At 35.6% G+C, this 26361-nt stretch overlaps 2 protein-coding genes across 2 annotated transcripts in view; one reads left to right on the top strand and one right to left on the bottom strand.

The window, feature by feature from the left end:
• Positions 1-26361, bottom strand: part of UBAC2 (UBA domain containing 2) — a 245180-nt gene that overhangs the window by 179367 nt on the left and 39452 nt on the right. The window contains exon 4 of the mRNA XM_036753855.1: positions 24842-24948. Within this exon, the coding sequence (XP_036609750.1) occupies positions 24842-24948 (107 nt within the window). The remainder of the gene's footprint in view (positions 1-24841; positions 24949-26361) is intronic.
• On the top strand, positions 11715-19834 carry GPR18 (G protein-coupled receptor 18). The gene is made up of 2 exons (XM_036753856.1): positions 11715-11774; positions 18712-19834. Exon 2 carries the CDS (start codon positions 18736-18738, stop codon positions 19726-19728), a length of 993 nt encoding a protein of 330 aa, XP_036609751.1. The 5' UTR covers positions 11715-11774; positions 18712-18735; the 3' UTR covers positions 19729-19834.

Genomic DNA, 26361 nt, shown 5'->3' with positions numbered 1-26361 from the left:
AAAGATCCACAGGTAGGCCACTGCAATAGTCCAGGTATGAGGTGATTAGGGCCTAGACCAGGGTAGTGGCAGGATCAGAGGAGGAAAGTGCATATATTCAAGAGGTGCTAAATAAGTGAAATTGACACGCCTTGGCACTTTGGATGGATTAGATAGGAGAGGTGAGAGAGGGTAAGGAGGAGACTGTATGCAGGGGGGACTGGGAAGATGGTATTGCCCTTTACAGTAACAGAGGAATAGGGGAGTGAGGGAAGGGTTTAGGGAGAAAAAAAATAAGTTCTATTTTGGATATGTTGAGTTTAATATCCCTCCTGGATATCCTATTCAGAATGGCAGCAAGGCAGTTGGAAATGTGAGATAAGAGGTCAGCAGAGAGAGTAATGCCGGATAGGTATATTTGTGAATCCTTAATGTAGAAATGGTAATTGAATCCAGGGGAACTGATGAGATCATTAAGTGAAGTAGTATATAGAAGAAGAGGGTCCAGGGTAGAACCCTGTAACTAGAGGGTATGACTTAGAGGAGGATCCAGCACTGTAATCTCCAATCTTCTAGCTGATACTCTCTTCTCCCTAGGTTTCTGTGACAGAGTGGTCCTCCTCCTATCTATCTCCTTCTCAGCCTCTTTCGATGGATCATCATCCCTAGCACTGTCAATGGCTCCAAGGGTACTACCATCCTCCCAGTCAGCCAGGCTCAAAAAAGCTAGGTGTCATTCTCAACTCCTTACTCTTTCTAACCCTCCGTACTCAATATGTTGCCAAGACCTATCAATTTTACCTTTGTAGCATCTCTTGCATATTTCCCCTTCCTCTTCTGACATTGCTACCACCCTGGTTCAGGCCCTCATCTCTTTAATAGAGTTGGATTACTATAATAGCCTGCCATTTGGTCTCCCTACCAAAAGTCTTTCCTCAATCAACTCCATTCTCCACTGAGTTGCTAAAGTGACTTTCCTAAAGCTTGGGCCTGACCATGTCATTCACCTACTCAAGAAACTCTAGTGGTTCCTTATCACCAAAGAGATCAAATATGTAATCCTCTGGTATTCAAAGTCCTTCATAACCTGTTTCCCACCCCAACTCCCCAGCCCCTTCCGGTCTACATACACCATATTTTTCCCCATGTATTCTGTGATCGAGTGACACTGGCCTCCTTGCTGTTCCTTGTACAAGAAACTCCGTCTCAAAACTCTGGGCATTTCCACTGCTTGTCCCCCATACCTGGAATATTCTACCTCCTCACCTCTGCCTCCTGGCTTCTCTGGTTTCCTTCATGTCCCAGCTAAAATACCACAGACATGTGGAAAACAATTGGAAATTGAGGGGATGCCCATCAATTGGGGAATGGCTGAACAAGTTATGGTATATGAATGTAATAGAATATTATTGTTCCATAAGGAATGATGAGCAGATGGATTTCAGGAAAACATGGAAAGACTTACATGAACTGATGCTGAGTGGAGTGAGATGAACCAGGAGAACATTGTACACAGTAGCAGTAACACTGCACGATGATCAGCTTTGATAGGCTTAGCTCTTCTCAGCAATGCAATGATCCAAGACAATTTCAAAAGAATCATGATGGAAAATGCTATCCAGAGAAAGCACTATGGAGTCTGAATGCAGATTGAAGCATACTATTTTCTCTTTTTTTGTAGGTTTTTCTTTTTTTGTGTTTTTCTCCTTTTTGTACGGATTCGTCTTTCACAACAGGACTAACATGGAAATATGTGTAATATAAATGCACATGTATAGCCAGACTCCAGGCCATCTTGGGGAGGGGGAAAAGTTTAGAACTCAAAATCTTATAAAAGTAAATGCTGAAAACTAAAAATAAATAACAAAATAAAATACCACAAAGGTAAGAAGTCTTTTCTGATCCCCCTTAACGCTAGTGCCTTCCCTCTGTTAATTACTTCCAATTTATCCTGCATATAGCTTGTTTGTACACAGTCGCTTGCATGTTGTCCCTGCCATTAGACCATCAGTAACTTCACAGCAAGGACTGTCTTTTGCCTTTCTTTGTGTCCTCACCCCTAGCATAGTGCCTAGAAAACAGTAGGTACTTAATAAATGTTTAACTGATTCATTTTTGAGGTTCCTTTCATTCTATTTTAAGCATTATATCAATGTTAGCTATTATTATTGTTACTACTGTTGTATCCCTGGTCCTTTCCCCTTCCATTTTCATTTCATTTTCTTTTTCTAAAACCTCAAAATCCATTTTTCAAAACCCAAGATTTTACTCCTAAAAAATTTCATGAAAACACCTGCACAAAAATTGATCTTTTGGGGTAATCTTTATTCATACATAGCATATGAAAATCTACAGAATAATGGTATATTTGGCAAATACAATTACTTCTTATGGTGCTGCAGTGGACAGAGTACTGGGCTTGGAGTTAAGAATACCTGAATTCAAATCTGGCCTCAGACACTTAGAAGCTGTGTGACCCTAGGTAGTTGTGAGGATCAAATGAGATAATATTTATAAAACACTTAGCACAGAGCCTGGTACATAGTAGGTACTACAGAAATCCTAATTTCTTCCTTCCCCTTCCCTTATAATCTAAACATGGAAACTTATTAATCATTGTCTGCACAGTTACTACCTGCACATAATGCATATGTATGAATTTGTATAAGCATAAGTATTGTTTTCCCCAAAATAAATCAAATTATTTCCGCCAAACTTTTTATGACAATTTCACACTGGTTTCTGAAAGACAAACTCCGAAAACTCCCCAAATTTAAAAATACGCACAACCTCTTTATATATTACTGTTACTTATTAGTTTTGATGTTTTTATTCTTGTATATGCTTCACAAATGAGTTTCAGAGATAGCCCTCTTTTCTATATTCTACATTCCTAACAAACTCTGTTTAAAGAGCCAGGTGAATTACAAACTTGAAAAAAGTATGTTTTGAGAGGCCGGTAAATTAATTTGTTTTAAGATGTCAACATGTACTAAAATCTTTCAGTATTTACTAAGCATGCTCAGTCTTATTTAAGGTTTTGTTTCTGCTATAAGCTTTTTAAACTTGCCAAACTACCTCATTTATAGTGAATCCAACTGGTTACTTTTTATTTAAAAATTTCATCTAAGTTCCTTTTATTGGGGAAAAATAGCATACCCCTTATAATATATCCTCCCAACCCTGACACAAGTTAGAGAGAATACAGCGAGAGGTATGTAATTGCCTGTAGGTGGCAGTACAGCACAAAATTTATTTTTCTGAGCATGTATGAAATTTAAATCCATGTGTTATAAAGCTTAATAAGATACATGAAAAATTTAAAGCAATGTATGGCTAACTGTGCTTATTTATACAATAAATTCCATGCAGTAACTTCTTTGATAACAAAACCATCTTGCTTTCTTCACATAACTTGCACAACTTGTATACCATCCTTCACAGGTATAACTGTACAGAATGAAAAAAGATGGAGGTGTTGTGACCTATACTTCTACTGTAGGAGTACCTTCATCAGTAAAATGACAGATCCTTGCACTGATTCAAGTATGTACAGAGCATCATTTTAAGTACTAAGGAAAATAAAAGATAATTAAGACATGGTCCCTGACATGGAACTCACATACATAAATATACTATCATTATAGTACAATTAGGTCAATAATTACCAAGCCAAAGAGAATAAAATCAGAGAACAAGAAGAGTTCAAAGTACTATGAAAGGGCAAAGAAAAAATGAATATCCTGAAGAAAGAAAGGAAGGCTTTTTAGAAGAGGAGACATGGATGGGCTGGGCCTTAACTTAAAAGATCACAAATCAGCACTTATTAAGCACCTACTATGTACCAGGCAACGGGAATACAAGAGTGAAATGGTCCCTGCCCTCAACAAGTTTATGTTCTACTAGATGTAATGGCTAAGATTTCAACAAGAGTAAAACCTCAAAGCTGAAATGGATCAAAAGATCATATGGTCTGCTTTCTTGTGTTCATTCAAATAAATTATTCTCATTTTGTGGATGAAGAAACTGAAGTTTGGAGAATTTAAGAGATTACTTAAACTCTCACTTTATAAGTACTGAAGGGGGCCCAGGATGGAACTTGAATCTGAATAGTATTCCTTTATGATAAAAATCAAAACTAAAAGAATCTCACCTATCAATTCACCAAGGCAAAACAGTCTCAGGAAAAAAAAAATTAATAGATGAATCCTATAGGTTACTAAGGGTATGCCAGACTCCTTTTTCTAAGAAACTCAGGAAAAAATGCTTGACGAGAATATCACTGAATCATTTAATGACAAAGTTGACAAAACTACCAAAACAAAGTAAAACACTTGTCACCTAAACCACAGAAAATCCTATAAATCCCAAATCATGCCTACAATGTGAATATCCATAGCCAAACTTTGGCCACTAGTATACGTATTATAGCACCACTCAACACACTGTCCCACATGCTCCCTTTTCCACTTGAACAGAAAGAGCATTATTGAGTACTGTCTCCTTCATTGTCTCTAAGACCTGAAAAAGCAAAAAAAAAAAAAAAAATTTACAAATGAGGAAATTGAAGCCCAAGAGTGATTTGTTCCAGGTTGTTTAGCTAAGTAGTGGCATAACATACCGTACCATTCACATTTAGGTTAACAGTCCAAACTTTTATAAGGTAGGGTAGCGCTTATTCTCTAGAAAGTATTAAACAGATTTTTATCACAGTACTATTTTTTTTAATGGGAGGGGATCACAGTCCTAGAGAAAGGGCTATCTTTTTTAAAAAAATCTTTTCCTAAAAAATTTAAAATTTGCAACTTACACTAAGAACATTATTGAAGAAAATATCATATTCTATTTGGCTGATAGTAGATAAATACTGTAATTTTTTTCTTTTCATTGAGAAAATAAATAAAAATTCAATAAAAATTACATGGATAGCTATATATTTATTCAAACCTAAAACCTGGAACTTTCTATTAGCTATTACCAGTAGCTATAATTACAAGACCAGTGATATGGAGGACCAATACACAACTCATATTCTACCTAATATTCAAGTACAAAAAGGGGCATTGTGTATTGAGGTTCTAGTCTATAAACTATTTTATGAATGCTGATTCTGCCACTATTACATTAGTGAAGATTCCTACTGAATGCACCTGACAAGTGGCCATAATAATATTCTTCAATTCTCTAAACATTTCAAAAATTATACTTATTAAATATGGCAATTCACATTTATATAGCACTTTGGGGTTCACATATGAAGAAAAAGACTCAGAGAGGTCGCTGGCCTATGGTCACACAAGTAGTAGTAAGAACAGGAGCTAGGATCAAAACTGTATCTTCTATTATCAAATATAAAACTTCTTCCACTATATTCAGTGATGGGAGCAAAAAGATAGCTCTGATTCTCAAGGATGGAAGCACCATGTACATGAATAACTTTTATGTAAGAGAAAGTGTTATATGTGCAAAGGCAAGGACTAAGGAAACTGCTATGAGAAATTTCAGGGTTAGAGAAAGCTTCTTGGGAGAACTAACAACTGTGTTTGGCCTTCAAAAATAAATTCTTAACAGGAGCACAACTAGAATGCTATCCATGTTTTGCCTGTGTGCTATTGTATTTAGTTTTCTTACAATAGAGGTCCTTATTTCTATAAATTTTAAATGGAGCACATGGCAAGGTACATAAATGTTTGACAATAAGTTTTATGGGTTTAATGGGAAAATGGGATAAGACATTCATTTCAGAGGAGCTAGTTTTTTCTGGATTACCCAAATCAGGTAGATTTCCGACAATTTGGGAGAAGTGGTAAATTTTTAAAGCACAAATTTAGAAACACAATTTTCGATCTTTCATATACAGAGATGCCACTGAGGGAGAAAGGAAGGGGAGAATGAAGTCCAAAGCAATCGACCCAGGTGCAACACTCAGAAGTAGAGGAAGCAGGGACCACAGATGGAGATGTCAGGTCTCCACAATTTAATTCACTTCAAAAATTATTTGTTACCATGATCAAGGTATATATCGTAAGGCAGTAGTTCTCAAAGTGTGATTTGAGGATCCTTGGGGGTTACTAAGAAAATTTCAAGGGGTCTGTGAGATCAAAACTATTTTCATAATAATACTAAGACATTATTTACCTACTAAAATATTCCTCGCTTTGTCTAACAACATGTCTGTGTGAGGCCAGATTTTCTTCATATACTCCAACCAAAACACAGCAACAGATTTATTACAGAAGCAGAAATGAGAATCCAGCTGTCTTCTATTAAGCCAGATATTAAGAGGATTTGCAAAAATATGCAAATGCCACACAATGCCAGTCTTCTCAGTAATTTTTTTTGTTTTGGAAAATAGTTATTTTTCATAAAAATGGGCCTGTTAATAAGTAATGGGCTTATTATTGTGGCGAAGTTTAGATAAGCAATGTATTAGCTCTCTAGTAAGGAAAAGAATCAGACAATTAGTAGCACAGCAAATTTTCATTGCCATCAATCAATCAATAAAGATAGATATATTAAAAGGGCCTGCTACTTACCAGGTACTGTGCTAAGTGCTAGGGATACGAAAAGAGGCAAAAGATATTGCCTGCCCTCCAGGAGCTCACAATTCGATGGGCGAGACAACATGCAAACAAATATACACAAAGCAAGCTATACTATAGATAGGATAAATAGGAAATAATCAATAGAAGGAAGGCACTGGAAATAAGAGGGGCTGGGGAAGGCTTCCTGTAGAAAGTGGGATCTTAGTTGGGGCTTTAAAGCCAGGAAGGTTGGTAATTAGAGCAGAGGAGGGGGAGGATTCCAGCCAGAAAAAATGCCTTCGGTCAAGAAATGGAGTGCCCCATTTGTTGAACAGCCAGGAGGCCAGTAACACAATATTGAGGAGTTTATGTCAGGGAATGGAAAGAGCATACATTGTAAGAATAGAAAAGCAGACTGGGGGTAGGTCATGAAGGGCCTGGAATGCCAAATGAGCAGTTTGTATTTGATCCTGCAGGCAACAGGGAGCCCTTAGAGTTTACTAAGCAGGGGAGTGACATGGTTGGACACATGCTTTAGGAAAATAAATTTAGTGGCTTAATGGATTACAGTAGGGAGAGACTTGAGGCAGGAAAACCCACCAGCAGGCTACTGCCACAGTCCAGAGGGGAGATAATAGAGGCATGCACCAGGGTGGTGGCGGTGTCAGAGGAGAGATGTTGTGAAGGTGAAATCGATAGTCCTTAGCAAGAGACTGGATGTGGGAAGTGAGAGATATTGAAGAATCTAGGATGACTCCTTGGTTGTGATCCTGAGGGACTGGGAAGATTCTGTAGACCTCTGAAGTACTATAATTGGGAAGGTGGTGGTGGTAGTGGGGGCATGAGAGGGTGGGATTGGCGCAAAGATAATGAGTTCTGTTTTGGATATACTGAGTTGAAGATGTCTATTGGACATCCAGTTTGGGATGTCTGCAAAGCAGTTGGAGAAGGAAGATTGGAGGTCAGCAGAGGAATTGGGGCAGGAGTGGTAGATATGATTTAGCATAAGCTCTTTTTGTGGTGGCAAAGAATTGAAAATTGAGGGGATGCCCATCAATTCGGGAATGGCTGAACAAATTGTGGTAAGTGAATTTAATGGAATACTACCATGCTATAAGAAATGATGAGCAGGAAGATTTCAGAAAAACCTGATCTAAGACAGTTCCAAAACACTCATGATGGAAAATGCTATCCACATCCAGAAAAAGAACTATGGAGTCTGAATGCAGATCAAAGCATACTATTTTCACTTCTTTTTTTCTTTCTCGTGGTTTTTCCCTTTTGTGTTGATTCCTCTTTTCACAACATGACTAATATGGAAATATGTTTAATATGATTATACATGTATAACCTATATCAGACTGCTTGCCATCTTGGGGAGGGAGCTTGGAAAGGAGGAAAGAAAAATTTGGAATTCAAAATCTTATAAAAGTGAATGTTGAAAACTATCTTTAAATGTAATTGGGAAAACATAATACTATTAAATGTTTTTATTTAAAAATAAATAAATAAATAAAGAGAGGTTGCAGGCCAGCTACCTCTTCTTAAAAAAAAATTAGAGAGATGAGATGGCTTGAATTGAGGAAACAAATACTGAAAATTATTCATCCTGAATCCTATCCTTAGAAGAATTTTCTGTATGCTATAAAATGAACCTTCAGTAGAATAAAGCAGTTTCGTTTATAAAAAACTTTTAAAAAATTTTAAAAAGATAATCATTAGCATAGAGATAATAATTAAATCCATGTGAGCTGATGAGATCAGAAAGTGAAGTAGTATAGAGGGAGAAAAGAAGAGGATCCAGGATAGCATTCTAAGGGACACCTACAGTTAGAGGATATCACCTGGCGGAGGATCCAGCAAAGGAGATAGAAGAACGGTCAGACAGGCAGAAGGAAAATCAGGGGACAGTGATGTCTCAAAAACCCAGGCAGAAGAGAGTATCAAGGAGGAGAGAATGATCAATAGGGTCAAAGGCTGCAGAGAGGTCAAGAAGCATTAATGATAATTGAGAAAAGACATTGGATTTGGCAACGAAGAGATCATAAGTAACTTTGGAGAGAGCAGTTTCAAGGAATGATAAAGTGAGGAGCCAGACTATAAGGGGTTATCATGGTTAATTAAGTGGGGCTATGGAATAGTGGGAAAATTTGTAGGAAGAAGAGCAGATCTGAACCTGGGTAGTTAATAGTCAGGCCGCTATCGTGTAGTCTTGTAGTAGTCTTTGTTTTCAAAGAGTCACTTGGGCCAAAGTGATTTCTCAAGATTTAAGGATGGGCATTATAGAAATTCCTAGGAGTCTTCCTTAATGCAGGGGTCTTTGTGTCTCTCGAAATGCCAACCTTGAGGAGGCAGCCAGAAAAGCCATGTGTCTGGTTTTACTTCCCTCAGTTATCCATAGTGCTATGATTTTGTCTAAGTAGCTACTTTGATGACTCTGGGACTATTATGTGCTGAAAAGCCTTTCTGAAACTGACCAGGATGCATCTCTGATACTAATAATCTACCCTATCAAGCTTGGGAGAGGTCTAAGAGTCCCAGATATGGTACACTTAACTCTTCTTTGAGTCTGAATTTGAAAAGCACAGGAGAAGAGAAGAATTAAAATTCTAGCTAAATAGTAGCTAACTCCTGCACAGAAGACTTTCTATATTAAACATAGATATACTGTACATTTTTGCCACTATCTTGCCCATACTAACACCAATATTCAATATAGTTTTATTTTACTGTACACAACCTCAGTAATTATAACTTTTTCTAAAGTTCTGCCCTTAAGCAGCGACTTTAAGCAAACTTTAAGTAACTTTAAGCAAAAAGTTTAAGGATGAATTTTTATTGTAGTCACTCAAGTGCCTAGAGTCAAAGTTCAATAAGGGAAAGGCTTTTTAGGTCTAAAAAATAGTTGCAAAATGTTGGGCTGAAATACTGAGCTTTCACACTAAGCAAAAAAAAAAAAAAATAGATTCATCCTATGTGAGCAAATAGGTCTCTCTTCTGCAGCAAATAAAATGTTCTTTCTAACCTTATCATTTAATAAGCCAAGATATTAGAAAAAAAAATAGAGCACTGTCTAGAGGATCCATAAGAGAAATCCCCAAGTTCCTCCCTAAAAAGGCATTAAGAAAGAAATTAGAAATTGTAAAATTTGGGGCAGCTAGGTGGTGCAGTGAGTACGGCACCAGCCCTGGAGTCAGGAGGACCTGAGTCAAATCCGGCCTCAGACACCTGACATACTTACTAGCTGTGTGACCTTGGGCAAGTCACTTAACCCCAATTGCCTTCCCCCCTCCAAAAAAAAAAGAAATTGTAAAATTTAATAAGGAGAATTACTTATCAATAACAATTTAAGGAAATGACCTATTTTCCTATATTTTAAATGCCATTAAATGTTATTCTTACCATTTATAACTAGAAAAGATCTTATAGAAATCATCTTGTTCCATACCCTTCTCTGTAGGATGAGGAAACTGAAACCCAGAGTCTAAGTGATTTACTTATGGTAAATGGTTGAATAAAATGCAAAAGTGGGATTCAAATCCTGGACTTCCTGTGCCAAATCCTAATATTTATTAGTCATTTTTACTACACCCCTGACTTCTCTTCACAAAACAATGATTCATAAAAGGTAACATCACTTAGTCATAGGATGTATCAATGTCAATGGATAATACTAGATTATCTGAAAGGATGTGGATTTGATTTTTGAGGGCACAGTCAAGTGATGGTAAAAATAGATACTAACTGCATGCAATAGCAGCAGCGGCAGCCTTACTATTGTTTTGACCTAGATTAAAAGGAGTTGTTTTTTAAAGACAAAAACTCAGCTTAATTCAAATAACTGGTTAATTTTTAAAACAGTCTATTTAATTAAAACAACCTGTAACTGACTATAGTAGTTTTTTTAAAAAATAACTGACAATTTTACTTAATTCAACCTTTTTGTTTCTAATCAAGTTTGTGTGCAGATACAGCCTTAATCTTTCTCAAAGAATCAAACTGTAAAACTCCTTCACTTAAGAGAACAAAATGTTATTAAGGGATTGCAAGAAATATGAAAATAAATTTATTTTAAAAGAAAACAAATGAAAGACTTAAAGGTTATATACAATAGGAAAATAATCCCCCTTGCTAGCTACCAACCTCCTCTGTGAAAAGGAAGGAGAGGGGGAGGAGAAGAAGAGGAGGAAGCGGTAGGGCTTCTAGATGCCTCATTTGGGGCCATTACTTCCCTTACTATCAGTTTCAACTCATTTTTTTTCATTAGCTTACCCAGAGTATGTAAATTAATACAGCAAAGGATCCCAAATGCTTTTTCTTTTATGTTAAAGCAGCCTTTGGGGAAGTCAAAAGTTATTTATTTTCTCATATAAAGGAAGAAGAAATGATGACTTCCAGAGAAGAAAAGTAAAAAACGGTGAGTGTTCTATAGAAAACAGAGCTTTTTAAGAAAGAAAATAAATGTTGGTAGTTGGTCGGTTGATAAACATTTATTAAGAACCTCCTATGTGCCAGACTCTGTGCTAAGTACTGAGGGATACAAAGGAAAGGCAAAAGGCAGGCTCTTCTTTAATGGAGCTCACAGTTTAACGGGGGAGATGAAAGGCAAACAACTTAATATTAGTCAGCATATACAAGATAAATCAGAGATAATCAACAGAGAAAAGGCACTAGAATTAAAAAGGATGGGGAAAGATGTTTGTTTCAAATTTGCTAGAAAATTTTTAAATGAAGATATGATTTATAAGATTTACTTTCACTTTTCAGATCTCTAAATATTTAATTTTCCTGAAGGCACTAAATGCCTGCTAAATGGTACTGTTTTTCTGTTAGCAAAAGCAACATTCAGTTTTCAAAGGAAACATTCAATTTTCTCCCATTTCTTACTTAGAAGTCTCTTTTAAACACTACTCACCTTTCTTTTGTGGGTTAATGTTACGTATATACTGTATTAAAAATACATCCAGAATGATGTCATGAACAACAACAACAAAAAAAAAAACCCGACCTTACTTCAAAGAGTATTTGCTGAAAGAGGCAAAGTAGTAAAAAAAAAATCTTATAAATATTTAACCTTGGACTTAGTATATAAGATAAACTGTTAAGCAAAAAGCCTAAAACTAGAAAAATGAAACTATTTCTTGACCCAGATTGCCTTATGAACAACTTATTTTAGAGCAAGGAAAAAAAAAGCAACAGAAGGACTTCTTATCTCTTACAGATTTGGGCACACTGAAAAATGATTACCTACAAATAACTTTAACACAGAAGGTAAGGAATATTTGACTTCCTATATGATTTTTAATAAAAAATTAAATTTTTCAAAGATATATATGTATGTTTTAATAGTATGTTATTTTAAAATTGCTAATAAGTATCTTAGAATATATAGATTACAATCTACTCATACAGATGATATACCTTTTTTCAATAACATTAAAATGTATAGCGAACATAATCTATGTTACTTTGCTTATTTTCATTTTAAAGAAAAAAGGTTTATGTAACTATTCTCTACCTAATGGTTTAAACTACAGTTTTTCATAATGCATACAAAAAAATCTATAAACAAAGTCTGGTAAATTCTGAGAGTATGTACTTTAAAAAGACTCTAGTTTGAACATGTAACAACATTCTATACTTAAAAATATCAGGTATCTTTGAAAATCCATTTCTACCCTTCTTTTTTTTCTCATTCATCCTTCAAGAGAAGGACTGTTAGCTTACAGAGCTTTAGATAGTGTCCTTAATAATACAATAAGAAATCTGCTAATCTATTCAACATTTATTAAGTACATACTTTAAAAGATCATACAGACTGTAAGCTAGAACCTCTATAGATAGCTAGGATCCTAGACCTAGCCACTTCTTTGGATAATTTTTTCCAAGGGTAATCTGGACAGAGGACCCCAGAGCAAAGATTGCCATGCCACTAGCTCCTATGTGACCCTACTTAGGTACCAGAAAAGCACCTCATTCTTCTTACCTCTAGTGAATCACTTTATGAGACACAGCACGCCTAGAAGATAGACAGAATTGAGGAACTGGAGTTAAGAAGACCTGGCTTCAAATACTTCCCCAACAGTGGCTATCATACGTAAAACATTTTGCAAACTTTAAAATACTATAAAAATATCAAACAGTAGTTAGTAGCAGCACCCGTAACAGCTATGTGATCATGAGCAATTCACTTAAACTTTCCTAAAACTCAGTTTCCTCATCTGTAAAATGGGCATAATAACTGTATTATAACTATTTTACAAGGTTGTTGTAAAGTTCAAGGGATAATTTACGTAAAGTGTTTTGCAAACCTGAAGTGTGTTATGTTGTCTCATCTCTTTAATACATTCAATGTATTATATATCATCTTCTATCATCCCATGCTATTAATTTTCTCTGATTATATTTATTAATAAGTTTGCATTGATTTATATAATGCACTGGTTATAGCTTGATGAAGAGGATGATGATGACGATGAAGGCAGCATGGGATAGCGGATAGTTATTGTCAACTTGTATTCAAGTACCATCTCTAAAAAATACTGGATGGGTGACCCTGGTGAAATCACTCCTAGTACCCCAGGCAACTGTCTAAAGACTATAGGCTGCAGAGAAGGTACCAATCTGCATTGGTAGAGGGAGTTTCTCTACCAACAAAACCCACAAGCTGAACTAAAATTAGAAAAAAAAAGTTGTGGGTTTTTTTTTTCCAATTGAGTCCAGGTTGAAATGGCTCTGGGACAACTCATTATCCTACCACCATTATTTTATATTTGATGTTAGGTGGACTGGTGAACAAGTACATAAAATAACTCCTTTTTTTTTGTAATTAAAGCATTGGGATGTAAGCTTATAGTCTGTACTCTCAAAGAAAGCATCTTCAGAACAAATTCTGGAAGAAAACAGGGTCTCTCATCCTATAAATCCCTCATTCTACTTCCAAATGGTTTTGATTTCTTCTGCTATGTCTCTACATTTTGAAAGCTTTTCATTCCATGTAGTTTGGAGATTGAGCATTTGAAATGGCAATATCTATTAAAAACATTCTTAAATTTTATGGATCAATGATAGGTTAACGGCTTTGCCTATGATAATGCTCTAGTTTCAGTTCAACTTAGTGTTGAATTATCAAGGATATTTGAAATCTATATTTCTAATACAGCAATTTATTGTCTATTAAGTTTATGAAAGACTGTGAGATTCTGATACACAAATCTAGCCACTAGGTCAGGTCTTCCTAGGTATTCAGTAAGTGCTAAATTTTTGCAACCTATAGTGACACACTGCATTTTTTAAAAATTTCTTTGTGTAACCTACACTGATCAAAAGTCTAAGATCCATAAATATAACTCATTTAGAATCTAGTGGCCTCAATTACCCCTCCATTTCTATTAATAAACCTGCAGGACTCAGCCATTTGTTTTCTGCTTCTTTGTCAACATGGTGTTGGTTCAGTTCATGTGGATTTCCCTCCTTTTGATTCTCCCTTTGGATCTTAATAATTTCATAGACCCTAATCTGAACATAAACTCTTCTGTCATTCAAAGCCATATATAAATTGGCCCAAACCCACCTCTTTAGTCTTATTTCAGTACTACTTCTTTTCATGTACTCCATATTCTAGAAACTCAAGTCCTTTAGTCCCATCCTACCCTCTCCTTTATTGATGCTTTATTGCACTATGTAAAATGGCCTCTCCACCCAGGTCCATCTACTGATGTCAAGGTCATTCCCTCCTTCCAGGTCCAAAGTATGTGCTATCTCCTCTATGAAACCTTCCCTCACTTTCCTCCATCAAAGCCCTGTCCCACCTCCAGGTGAAAGTGGTCCTTTACTCCTAAAATTCCTTGTAGAAATTGGCTTGGATCTCTCCTTTACATTTATCCCACTTTTTCCTGTATCACATGTATGCACACATCTTCATATGGTTACAGCGCAAGCTTCTTGACTTGAGGGTCTATATTGAATTTGTTTGTCTCCAGTGCTCAGTTCTGTGACTTTACACAGCACTTAATAAAGGAGCTTAATAGAGCTTAATAAAAGTGTACTAAGTTGGAATGGAATTCCTCAAGCCAAGACAAGGTCAAAGGAACTTTTTATTTGTCTAAGGTCCGGTATGTTAAAAAAAAAAGGCAAAATAAATAAAACAGCAAAACAAGAAAAGTGATATTGAAATGCATTGTTATCAGACTACAGATTTCTAACTCCAATTCTGTAACACCCTAGAATATAAACAGAATTGAAGTATTATAAAATTCTCCCCCCAAAGTTCAAAAGCACTTTATACTTTTGGTGAAAGCAAAGGTGGCCATGAGAAGCCAGAGAAATAAGCACTACAACTTCCTAAAAGGTGATAATCACTGCCAAGTCAATGCAAATTCAAATAACCAAAAAGTTTTTGGTTTGAAAGATGTCTTCTTGTCATTAACTGATACATTTGAGCAAAAGAAGTTCTTCTTCAGAATTTTTACACTATTAGCCAGACTAGTTTCAAATAATGTTGAATTCTGGAGCCAGGAGAAGACCTGGGTTTGAATCTTACTTGAGCCCATAAACAGCTTGGGAACTATGAGTACATCACTTAACCTCTATAAATCGAAGTTTTCACACATATAAAATGAAAGGAATAATATCTCCATTATTTACCTCATAGGGTTGTCAGGATGAAAAAATGAGATTATAGCATGTAAAAGCTTTTTGTAAACCATAAAGAGTCATATAAATGGAAGCCACTATTATTATCACTACCATTCAGTAGTAATTGGCATTTCAAGATTTCAGTCAGGTTGTCATCTAGCAAAGTTAACTGAAAAAAATACTGAAAACTATGCTTTAAAGCCTGAAGAGAGAACCTACTGTTTAGGCACAGAATTCATCTTCTTGACTGTCCTCTCAGGCTCTATAATCCTTGATAATACCTTTTCCAATTTGATGCAGTAAGTATCCATTGAGTACCTGTATGATACATCAGTGTGCTTTGAAGGTAAAAGAAAAATTAAAGATCTATATCTTTGTCCTCAAAAAAATTATAATCCTGTTACAGGCTATGTAGCAGTTAAAATTGGCTACAGATCTGCATGACACTTAAAATTTAATCTGGAGTCGAATTAAGGCAGGATCTTAACTATTTCAAAAAGTTTCTAGTATTGCTAAAATAATCCGAAGTCTCTTGACCTTAAGAACCCTGTACAAGATATTTGGTTTGGTTTTTTTTTTTCCAGAACCTTGACTAAATGAAGCATTTAAAGGAAATAATACTAATGATAGTCTTGACTAATGAATGCTTTCGTAAGCCTGAACTGTAAACTGTTGTGGGTAAGTAACCACAGCTAAAAGTACTTTTGAAAGGGCTGTTTCTAGCTCATTTGTGCATTTCTGTAAATTAGTTTTCATCCGTACTTTGCTGTATTCTGAATTGTTCTTTAGGCATGGTCCAACCTAGCTAATTTAGATATTATTATTTTGTAATTTGTGATCATTTGGATGGAGGCTAGCCTATGCTTAACTTGGTGTAACAAATTCCTTTTTTTTTAAACTATAAGTAAATTTTAATATTAACATTAATAACATAAAGTTTCAGGAAAAATATTTAAAATAATCTGACCTTCAACAAATGTTCCTCAAACACTATTCATTTACATAGAAGAATTTTAAAATCATTCTTATTTTTAAAGAGCCTTTGTTGCCAAAACTGTTAGCCTAATTTTAGTTCTTGAATGTACTTTAAAGTAATAAAACTACATTGTGAAAGATTCTCACATTCACTGTCTACTAATCCAAACTGACCTTCCCACTTAATTCAATTAATTCGAATTATCAATCCTTGGTGGAAGATATTGTGGTATGTATGTGTGTATTTAAATATATGAAGGAATCCAAGATATGCAAATACATGACCAAAAGTCTTTCGCCAATGGATATGTGGTCAAAGGATATGAAGAGTTCTCAAAAGAACTGCAGACAATTAACAACCATATGAAACGTTGCACTGAATCACTAATAATATGAGAAAGGCAAATTAAAGAGATGTAAACAACAAATAAACAAACCATTTTACCTTAGACCTAGAAAACTGGCTAGGATGACAAAAGATCGGAATAATAAATGTTAGAGGGGTTGTGGAAAGACAGTCAACTAATAACTATTGGTGGGGCTGTAAAATCATCCAACCATTCTGGAAAGGAGTCCAGGATTATACTTTTTTTAAAAAGTGACTAAAATGTCCATACCCTTTGACTTAGTCATTGCCTACAATATCAATGATAAAAAGAAAGGTCCAATTCACACCAAAATATTTTTAGCAACCCTCTTTTTTCAGTAGCAAAGATCCAGAAACATAGTGATTGCCCAATCATTTGGGGAATGGTGAAACAAACTGTGGGCTAATTAAAGTACTAGAATATTACTGTACTGTAGGCAACAATGAATATGAAAAGTATAGAGATTCACGAGATGACTTATATGAACTGATACAAAGTGAAGTAAGCAGAACAAGAGAAGCAAAATAAACAATGACAATAACAATGTACGTGGAAAGAACGAACTCAACAAAAACTGTTGGGAAAACTGGAAAGCAATCTAGCAGAAATTAGGTACAGATAAACATTCAAATCATACATCGAGGTAAGGCTCCAAAGTGGATGCGTGAGGACTATGGCATCAGGAATGTGATGACATGACTTGCGGTGAATTGGATTTAAGTGAGGGAGGGCTGTGCAAAGAAAGTCACCAGCCTCACTGTCTCCTCTAGAGCCATCTGGGTCCAGTAGCAAAATATAAATCAGGATGACTGGAGATGACCCCAGATGCAGTGGGAGGCCTTGGCCTTTTTAAGCTAAGGTCTTTCCCAGGTCTCAGCTTGGCTTAGACATAAAAGATAACAACATAAGCAAATTATAGTAACAAGGAAGGAAATATCTTTTAAGATCTATGGAGAGGGAAAGAATTCATGACCAAACAAAGGACAGAGGATCACAGAAGCAAAAATGCAAAATTTTTCTTAACTAAAAGTTTTTTACACAAAGCCAATGCAGCAAAAATTAGAATTTTGCAGCAAGTTTTTTCTGACAAAAGTCTCTTTTCCAGGATAAGTAGGGAACTGATCCAAATGTATAAAAATAAGAGCCATTCCCCATATAACACATGGTCAAAGAATATAAATATGCAGTTTTCAGAGGAAGAGATCCAAGTCATTAATAGACATGAAAAAAATGTTCTAAATCACTAATAACTAGAGAAAAGCAAATTAAAACAACTCTAAGATTCTATTTCACTCCCATCAGATTGGCTAAGTTGACCAAAAAAGGTTAACATTTTAGACAATAATAACAAAGTTTTAAAGACAAACATTTTTGAAAGGCTTAAGAACTCTGATGAATGCAATGACTAACTAGCATCCAAGGAACTCATGATGAGCATGCTCTCTCTTGAGAGAGGTGAAGGACTCAGGATAGAAAATGAGACATTTTTAAGATATGTTCAATGTGCAAACTTATTTTGCTTGATTATGCTTATTTATTACAAAAATTTTAATTTACTTTTTCTATTTAGGGGACAGAGAAAGGGTGAGGAGAGGAAAAGAAAGTGGATTTTTGTTCATTGAAAAAAATACAATTAGATTTTTCTTTCTGTTTCATTCCAATTTAGTATTTTATTTTTCCCTAATTACATATAAAAACAATTTTTTTTAACATTTGCTTTGAAAATTGAATTCCAAATTCTCTCTCTCTTTCCCACCTCTCCCTCATTGGGAAGGCAAGCAACTTGACATAGGTTATGCACGTGTAGCCATGCAAAATATATAAAATCAGATTTTTCAAAAAAGAAGAGATATGAGAATGCATTTTCGAGCTATTTGAAAAGGAAAGGTGGTGTGGTACACAATGAAGAACTCAGCTGATGTGTTAGTTTTGCTGAACTTTTCCTGCACTTATAAGAGAAACATACTGAGAAATGATGGTGATATGAAAAGAGAAGATATCAATAAATATCTAAGTTTAAAAAAAAAAGCCAAGAAACTTTGCCTATGCTTCATAATACCAAAATGAGTTCCAAACAGTTATGATATATCTACAACAATCTTTTATGAAAATATCCTTATTATGCTTTAAAATTTTAAAAAAAAACTCTCTCAAGCTCGCTAGGTGATTGATTTATATCAGGTTCACAATTCTGTATGGATATACTTAATATTTTTTTCCATTTCTAGGTATCATGTTCTACAAGAAATAAGATGGCTACCCAAAATAATCAAAATCATTCTGTTTCTATTAACTTACAACCAGAAGAATACAAGATTGCAGCACTGGTATTCTACAGCTGTATCTTCATAATTGGATTATTTGTTAACGTGACTGCTCTATGGGTCTTCAGTTGCAGCACCAAGAAACGAACAACTGTAACTATCTATATGATGAACGTAGCATTATTGGACATAGTCTTTGTATTATGCTTACCCTTCCGTATGGTTTATTATGGAAAAGGTAAATGGATCTTTGGGGAGACTTTCTGTCACATTCTTGGAGCTCTCACAATGTTTTATCCAAGTATTGCCCTCTGGCTTCTTGCCTTTATTAGTGCCGATAGATACATGGCTATTTTGCAGCCTAAACATACCAAAGAACTTAAGAACACAAGCAAAGCAATGCTAGCTTGTGCTGGAATTTGGATAATGACTCTTGCAACCACCACCCCTCTATTATTTTTAAATGAAGATCCAGATAAAGATGCAAACCCTCCCAGCTGCCTGAAAATTTTTGACATAATCCACTTAAAAGCAATTAATATGCTGAACTTTGCTCGTTTGATACTGTTTTTCTTGATTCCTCTTTTCATCATGATTGGATGCTATTCATTCATTATTAACAGTCTCCTTCGTGGCCGGACTTCTAAACTGAAACCAAAGGTCAAGGAAAAGTCCATACGAATAATTATTACTCTCATCGTACAAGTGCTTGTCTGCTTTGTTCCCTTTCATATCTGTTTTGCTTTTCTAATGCTGCAACGTGAGGAAAACAGTTTTAATCCATGGAGCACCTTTACCACTTTCCTCATGAATCTCAGCACATGTCTGGATGTTATACTCTATTACATTGTCTCAAAACAATTTCAAGCTCGAGTCATCAGTGTCATGCTATATCGAAACTATCTGCGAAGTGTACGCAGGAAGAGTTTTCGATCAGGCAGCTTACGGTCACTAAGCAATATAAATAGCGAAATGATATGATTGGTCATTTTTAAAAATCAAGTATTAAAGAACTTCTTTTTAACTACTAACAAAGTCAAAGCATACATTAAATATACTATAAAGTGACACTGTAATAACACCTGTCCTCTCATAACATATCTTAGGAATGTTTTGTATTGAACTCATCATAGGATAAAGAAAAAAAAATATCCTTAGCTATTTTAATAGCTATTATATTCATTTTTCCATACCTAAAACCTTTATACGAATTCATGCTGAAAAGACACATGATTTTAATGTTTATATTCAGGCAGTTAGTAGTCAAATGGAATCTTGAATTTGGAGGATGACATCTAGTCCAGCCTATGCTTGAAGATGAAGTCCGCTAGAAAACATTTTTCACAGATGGTCGGTTGTCTAGCCTTTTTTTGAAGATCTGCAATTTGGGAAAATCAAGTACTTCCCAAAGTAGCCCATTCCACTTTTGGATAACTCAACAGGAAATCTTTCCTTGTATCAAGGCCAGATTTAACTCTTTACAAATTTGGTTCATGGATTCTTGTTCCACCCTCTGGGACACCAAGTACAACTAGTTCATTTATTATACCAAGTCTGATGGTTGATTTCGTCAAACAGTTCATTTTAATGGAGGGGAAGGGGGAAAGTGTCTCGTTGAGCTAATCAACTAATAGCTGTTTATGTAGTTAAACTTCTTTACGTAGAATTTTTCCACTAGGTAATGTGGAACCGAAGATTTAATTCAATACATCATCCAGAACAACTTACAATTCAAATATTCACTGGAAAGGATTTTGATACTAGCAGCTGCATCTTATCTTTGGTGTAATGGAAAGAGTACCAGACCTCTAGAGGCAGGAGACCTGGGTTAAGTAACTTATTTTCTCTGTGCTTCAACTCCTCATCTGTAAAACAGGCCTAGGAATTAATGACCTCTAAGGCATCTTTTGGTTCTAGACCTATGATCCTATCATTCTAGGTCCTCCATAACCCATTTATAAGTTGTAAGTTCCTTGTTTGCTTAGAGCCTCTCTTTCCTCATCAGTAATATTGTGGTTGTTTTTCACTTGTGTCTGACTCTGTGACCTCATTCCAAGTTTTCTTGGCAAAGATACTAGAGTGGTTTACCATTTCCTTCTCCAGCTTATTTTACAGATGAGGAAACTGAGGCACGCAGGGTTAATGACTTGAAGGGTCAAACAGCTAGCAAATGTCTGAGGCCAGATCTGAACTCAGGAAGAGGACTCAGGAACTCTGACTCCAGGCCCGGCACTCTAACCCCTGAACCACCTAACTGCCCCCTATCAGTTACATAGGGATAATCACGATTGTTGTGAGGAAAGCACTTCATAAATTGTAAGTGACTAATTAAAGGCTGCTACAATTATTGTAGTCCCTATTTCTATAAAGTTAAGTAAGATGGAGAATACATCTCAAAGAAGGGAGTATAAAAGCCATGACTATTTGAGTCTATTTTTACACAACCTTATAGGAAAAATGGTGGCAACAGGGCCTCCAACGTTTTGACCCATGTTACATAGTGACATAATTTCTTTTTCTATCATTAGAAAAGGCTACTACCATATGAGGGAATTCCTTTTGCTAGGTTGAGCAGAATGCAAATTTCTTGAGGGCAGAATTTCTTTGTACCCTAGTATGTAGCATAATCCTTGAGCTTAGCAAAGGATTAATATATATTTACAGAATTGAATTTCAACAGTCGAAGCTGATTTATACTACACTAAATCACAAAAATAGCTTAATTCATTTTTAAGTGCTAATGGAGAGAAAAAAGTGATTCCACAACTTCTCCACTAAATCTATTTTCCAATCTAAACCACATTCTTTCCCTAGAAGACAACCAACTTCAAACAAAAAAAACTGTATGTTCGATGTAATTTGATAATGGGTCAGTTCCCATTCAATATAAACAAATGAGAGACAATAAAAACATTTAGTCCATCAATATAAACTCTTTAGGAACTTAAAAAAAAGTTTAATTCATTCTGTATCAAACCAACATATCTGGACCAATAAAGAATCAGCCAAGGTTATTATGAAATTTAAGACAAATTTTCCTTAATAAAATGATAATTTTAAAATATATGGAAAATAGAGTTTTGTTTAAATATATAACAGGGTATAAATTTATTGACAATATCTTAGAAAATACTTGAATTATTAAAATGTAATTATTCTTTCATTTCTTATGTATTTTCATTAAAAGCGTATCAGCATGTACAACTAACTCTGTTATTCATTTTTATCTACATCTGGGGAAATGCCATTGAAGGACAGGTCTAATTGCTAACATTTTTGGTAAAAGACCATCACCATCCAAGAGCCACAAAACTATCTGTGGAGGTTAAGCTCAAGCAATCTCTCTGAGCCTCATTTTGTTTATCTGTAACACAAGAAAGCTGAACTGTACTGTACTAGAGTACCTTCCTATGATCTCATTAACAAACGTTTACAGTAACCCTCTGAACATCTAAAATAACATTAAATGGTAAAAATTTTATTTGGGACAGTTTTGAATACTTTTAAACATGTGAATATTCTAGAGAAACAAAGTTCAAATAAAACAAGGAAATCTTTTCACATTTGTGAAGGTTTTATTTCTCAAAAACAGTGTGAATATGGATTCTTCATATACAAAATAAAGCTTGGAAGAAAAATGGAATGGAATTAGGATTCTGGGTCATGTGACCAACAAGATAGAGGCTTTCTCCAGTCCTCACACTCTCTCCTAAATAGAAATTAAACACAAAAGATAAAGTAATTTCAGCTACCTTCAAGGTCTAAGACCTCAAAAAACCTAATGAGGTAACAACTCAATGAACTAAAAGCAGATAATGAGCTTATTCTAAAATCTTTATCACTACATTCTAGCAGGGATCTATACAAGTCAACACATAGGCTCACAAAAGAATTCAACTCTTGCCTGTCCTCTCCTCAACTCCATCCAATTCCAATACTAAAAGAAGTCAAAAACTAGTACAGACTAGTAGACAGTATGCTATGCTCCAATAGTTCTGACCCAAAGAACTGAGGATCAGAAGAAACTGGGGCAGAATACTAATATGTGTTATTTGTCTCCACCAGGCTTGGAGGGGAAAAAGGACTGGCATCCATCTGTGGCCAGTTCTGTTCCCCCTCCTCCACCCCTGCCTCCCCACTAACTTGAGGCAGAGATCAAGGCCAATGAAAAGTGAATACCCCAGAATGAGAACAGACTGAGACAGTGGAAGTGAGTAATAGGAGAACATGAAGGGGAAGGACTGAAATTACCCAAGATCTCAGGCAGGAGGAAGAAAACACAGTTCAAGCCTTTAAGCACAAGAGATGGAATTAGGAAAATGAACTCCACCAAAACTACTTGCCAGGTACACTTGTACATATACATTTTGTGAGTTCCACTCTAAGACCTTATGGGGTATAGCTACAATCAGCATATATTCCCTGCCTTGTCACTTTTGATTAAGTAAAGAATAATTAGATCATTATTTGTCAAATTTTTACCAAAAGTAAACATTTTTTTGACATTAACTTAATTTGGAAAGGTATACATATTGCAAAAGTTTATCCGTATGGTGAATCATGTCAAACTATAATCTACATTTGGCAATTTCCATCAAAATATTAAACCTCATTACAGGCTTGATACAGTACCTGTGGAGGTGAATTCTGGGCTCAGTATAAAGCTGGATTAAACATAGTTGCCTTTTGAGCAGCAAACTCATAGTTCAATTTAACAAACATTTAAGACTATTGCATGCAAGGTGCCATGCTAGGTGACAGAGCGTCAGGGCAAGTCTGACAAGTGGCCCTTTCAAGTGGAGGGGGCAGCTGTATAACCTGGCACTGGGGAGAGACTGAATGAGCTGAGCTGAGCAGAGCAGAGTTGGGGTGAGAATGCTCACCTGCATCTCAACCCTAGAGATACTGGAGAAGTCATGGAAAGAAAAGATAGAAAAAATGTAGGTATCATCAGCAAAGTAAGTGAGCAGGGGAAAAAGGTCCGAAATATTATAATAGTCAATGGCAACTAATGAAATACTGACAGAAGGTTCAGAAAACTAGACTATCACCAGTACTAACTTGAATACTTATTTTGAGGCATTCGTACACCAGTCATCATTTTGAATACCACTGTAGATGGGATGATCATGAATGACAAGAGCTTAAGGAGGTAAAGGGAAGCCTCAATTCACGGCCCACTGCCTCAGATATGAGTCTACGATGGTGGTTAACTAAAGTAATAAACGTCACTTCTGCTATATGCTAACCATTTTCTGGGCGCAGCATCAGGCTTTCAGGCAGGAAGAGGATATTTGAGGGAGACAATTACCATAACCAGAGAATCAAATGACCATGTCCCTGCTACGCACTCTCTTGCTCCTCTTCCTTGACCCAGTCAACCGCATCTACTCTCCCTATGAGCCTGAACATGTACCTCAATCACTCTATCACTGTCCATAAAGTAACATGCTAAAATTCTCTTATTGAAACTCATACCTTGCTCTGAAAGGTCTAACTGTGAAAACTTCAAAAATTATCATTCCTCAGAAATTTATATTTTGTAAAACGTATTTCATATGTAAAATGTATGTGTTTAAGCTTTAACAACTCTGCAGGAAGAAAATTCACAAGTTTTAAGAAAGGTATACTATGCCACATAAAGAATTAATCTCATCTATAAGAATATATTAAGAGAATTAATAACTACCATCTTAAGTATGGAAGTAAAAGGTGCAAGAGAAAGTAACTCATATTAACTATGCTTCCAGAACATATTGAAAATGTGAAAACAAAAAGTGTCCCAAAAGTCTTAATAAAGTTTTAAGTTTTAAGGGCTTTGGGGGATACTCTGTAGTTAAACATGACAGATTTTCTTTTTATGTCGTCAAATGAATCTACATGGGAAAAAATAAAATACTTTTTCTCTTTTACCGAAATTTGACATTAATCTTTTGGGACACCTTACATTTAAACACAACAGATTTTTTTTTTAAGCACCAAATGAATCTACATTGCAAAAATTAAAATGCTTTTCTTCTTTGACTGGAATCTGACAATAACCCTTTAGTATAATCTAATTCTAAATTAAGCAAATCTATTAGGAGTTACTTACAAACCAGAAGGCAAGTTACTGGCTGTGATACCAAATGAATACTGCATAGCTTCCACAAGGACCAAGTCAAACAAAGCTGACAAAATCCAAGAACCCAATAAAAAGGACTGTAAAGAAAGAAGAAAAAAATTTCACAAACAAAAATACTTAAGTCATTAACTTAAAATCAGTTCAGCATACTACATTAAGAATATAACTTTTTGTTATTTTCATATTAATATTTAAATATCTGTGGCAGGCCCTTCTTCTACAGAAGCAGACAGCAACCCTTCCACATGGTTTCATGAGATGCTGAGGGTTGAAAAAAACAATCATAAGGTGGCTGATGAGCTTCTCTGAAATTCACTAGCTAGGCTAGTCTTTAGAGGATAATACAACAACCCTTTGGTACTCCAAATCTTTCCAGATCAGTGGGGCTTTCTAAAACTTCTATCCTAGGCATAACCTTCAAGAACCCAAGGTCACCTGCATGTCAGAAAGAGGCATCACTCTGCAGTGCAGACCAAATGGCCTTTCATCTGCTCTTCATACAAAGATGTTCCATCTTCAATATCTGTGTCATTCTATATGACTGAATGCCCTTCCCCTTCAACTCCATCTCATATAAAACTCCTCTTCCTTCAAGATGCCATTTCAAGTGCCATTTTCCACATGAAGTCTTTCCTGATCCCCCAACTACTAGTGCCCACACTCCCAAGCTCTCTTATAATTTAGTTTGTGTTTATTTTCATTGTGCTTATTGTGCATATACTTTTGGGTGTGTGCTTGTCTCCATTATCATTAGCATTTAAGTTCCCTGTAAACAGAGATTGTTTTATTCTTTCCATCTACATCCTCAGCACCTAGCAGAGTACCTGGCATGTAAGAGGTGCTTAATATACGCTTGTTGACTGATTAACAGATCAAAGTTGAAGAATACAAAAAAGTATACAAATGTAAGACCAGAGCAGATTTCTGACATGAATGAATTATGACAGCTTTATTAAATTCCCAACTCTCTAAGGTCTTCTAGAGTTTATTATATTTTTTTTGTTCTGAGCTAAGAATTTTTAAAATAGCCTTGGTAATGTTCAATTTCTAAATAATGCATATAACAATTTTTAAATGAACATGAAAACAATGATTTTAAAAAATGAAAACCTGATCTTGAGAACTCATAGCTAGCATGGGAATGACTACCATTTTACCCTAAGACAATCTGGGAACATGCTTCCTCCCCAATGGAGACCCATTCCCAACTGTGTGGTCTTCTGCCAACCTGCCACCCCCAAGGTTCTATTGCCCATCTTCCCTTCCAAACTCTTTGAGGACACAGGACAGACAATGGGGATCTACACTTCTGCACCCACATCTGGACTCTTCTGAAACACCACCATCTTACCACTGGCCAATCACAAATATGATAGAGTGGAAACAGCACTGGATTTAGAGTTAGGTGACCTGGATTTTAATCCACTCTATGCTACATACTCTCTGCACATCACATCATCTCTCTGGGCCTCAGTTTCTGCACTTATAAA

This window comes from Trichosurus vulpecula, chromosome 4 (genome assembly GCF_011100635.1).
Source record: "Trichosurus vulpecula isolate mTriVul1 chromosome 4, mTriVul1.pri, whole genome shotgun sequence".
NCBI classification, from domain to species: Eukaryota; Metazoa; Chordata; class Mammalia; order Diprotodontia; family Phalangeridae; genus Trichosurus; species Trichosurus vulpecula.
This window is presented reverse-complemented; position numbering and strand designations above follow the sequence as displayed.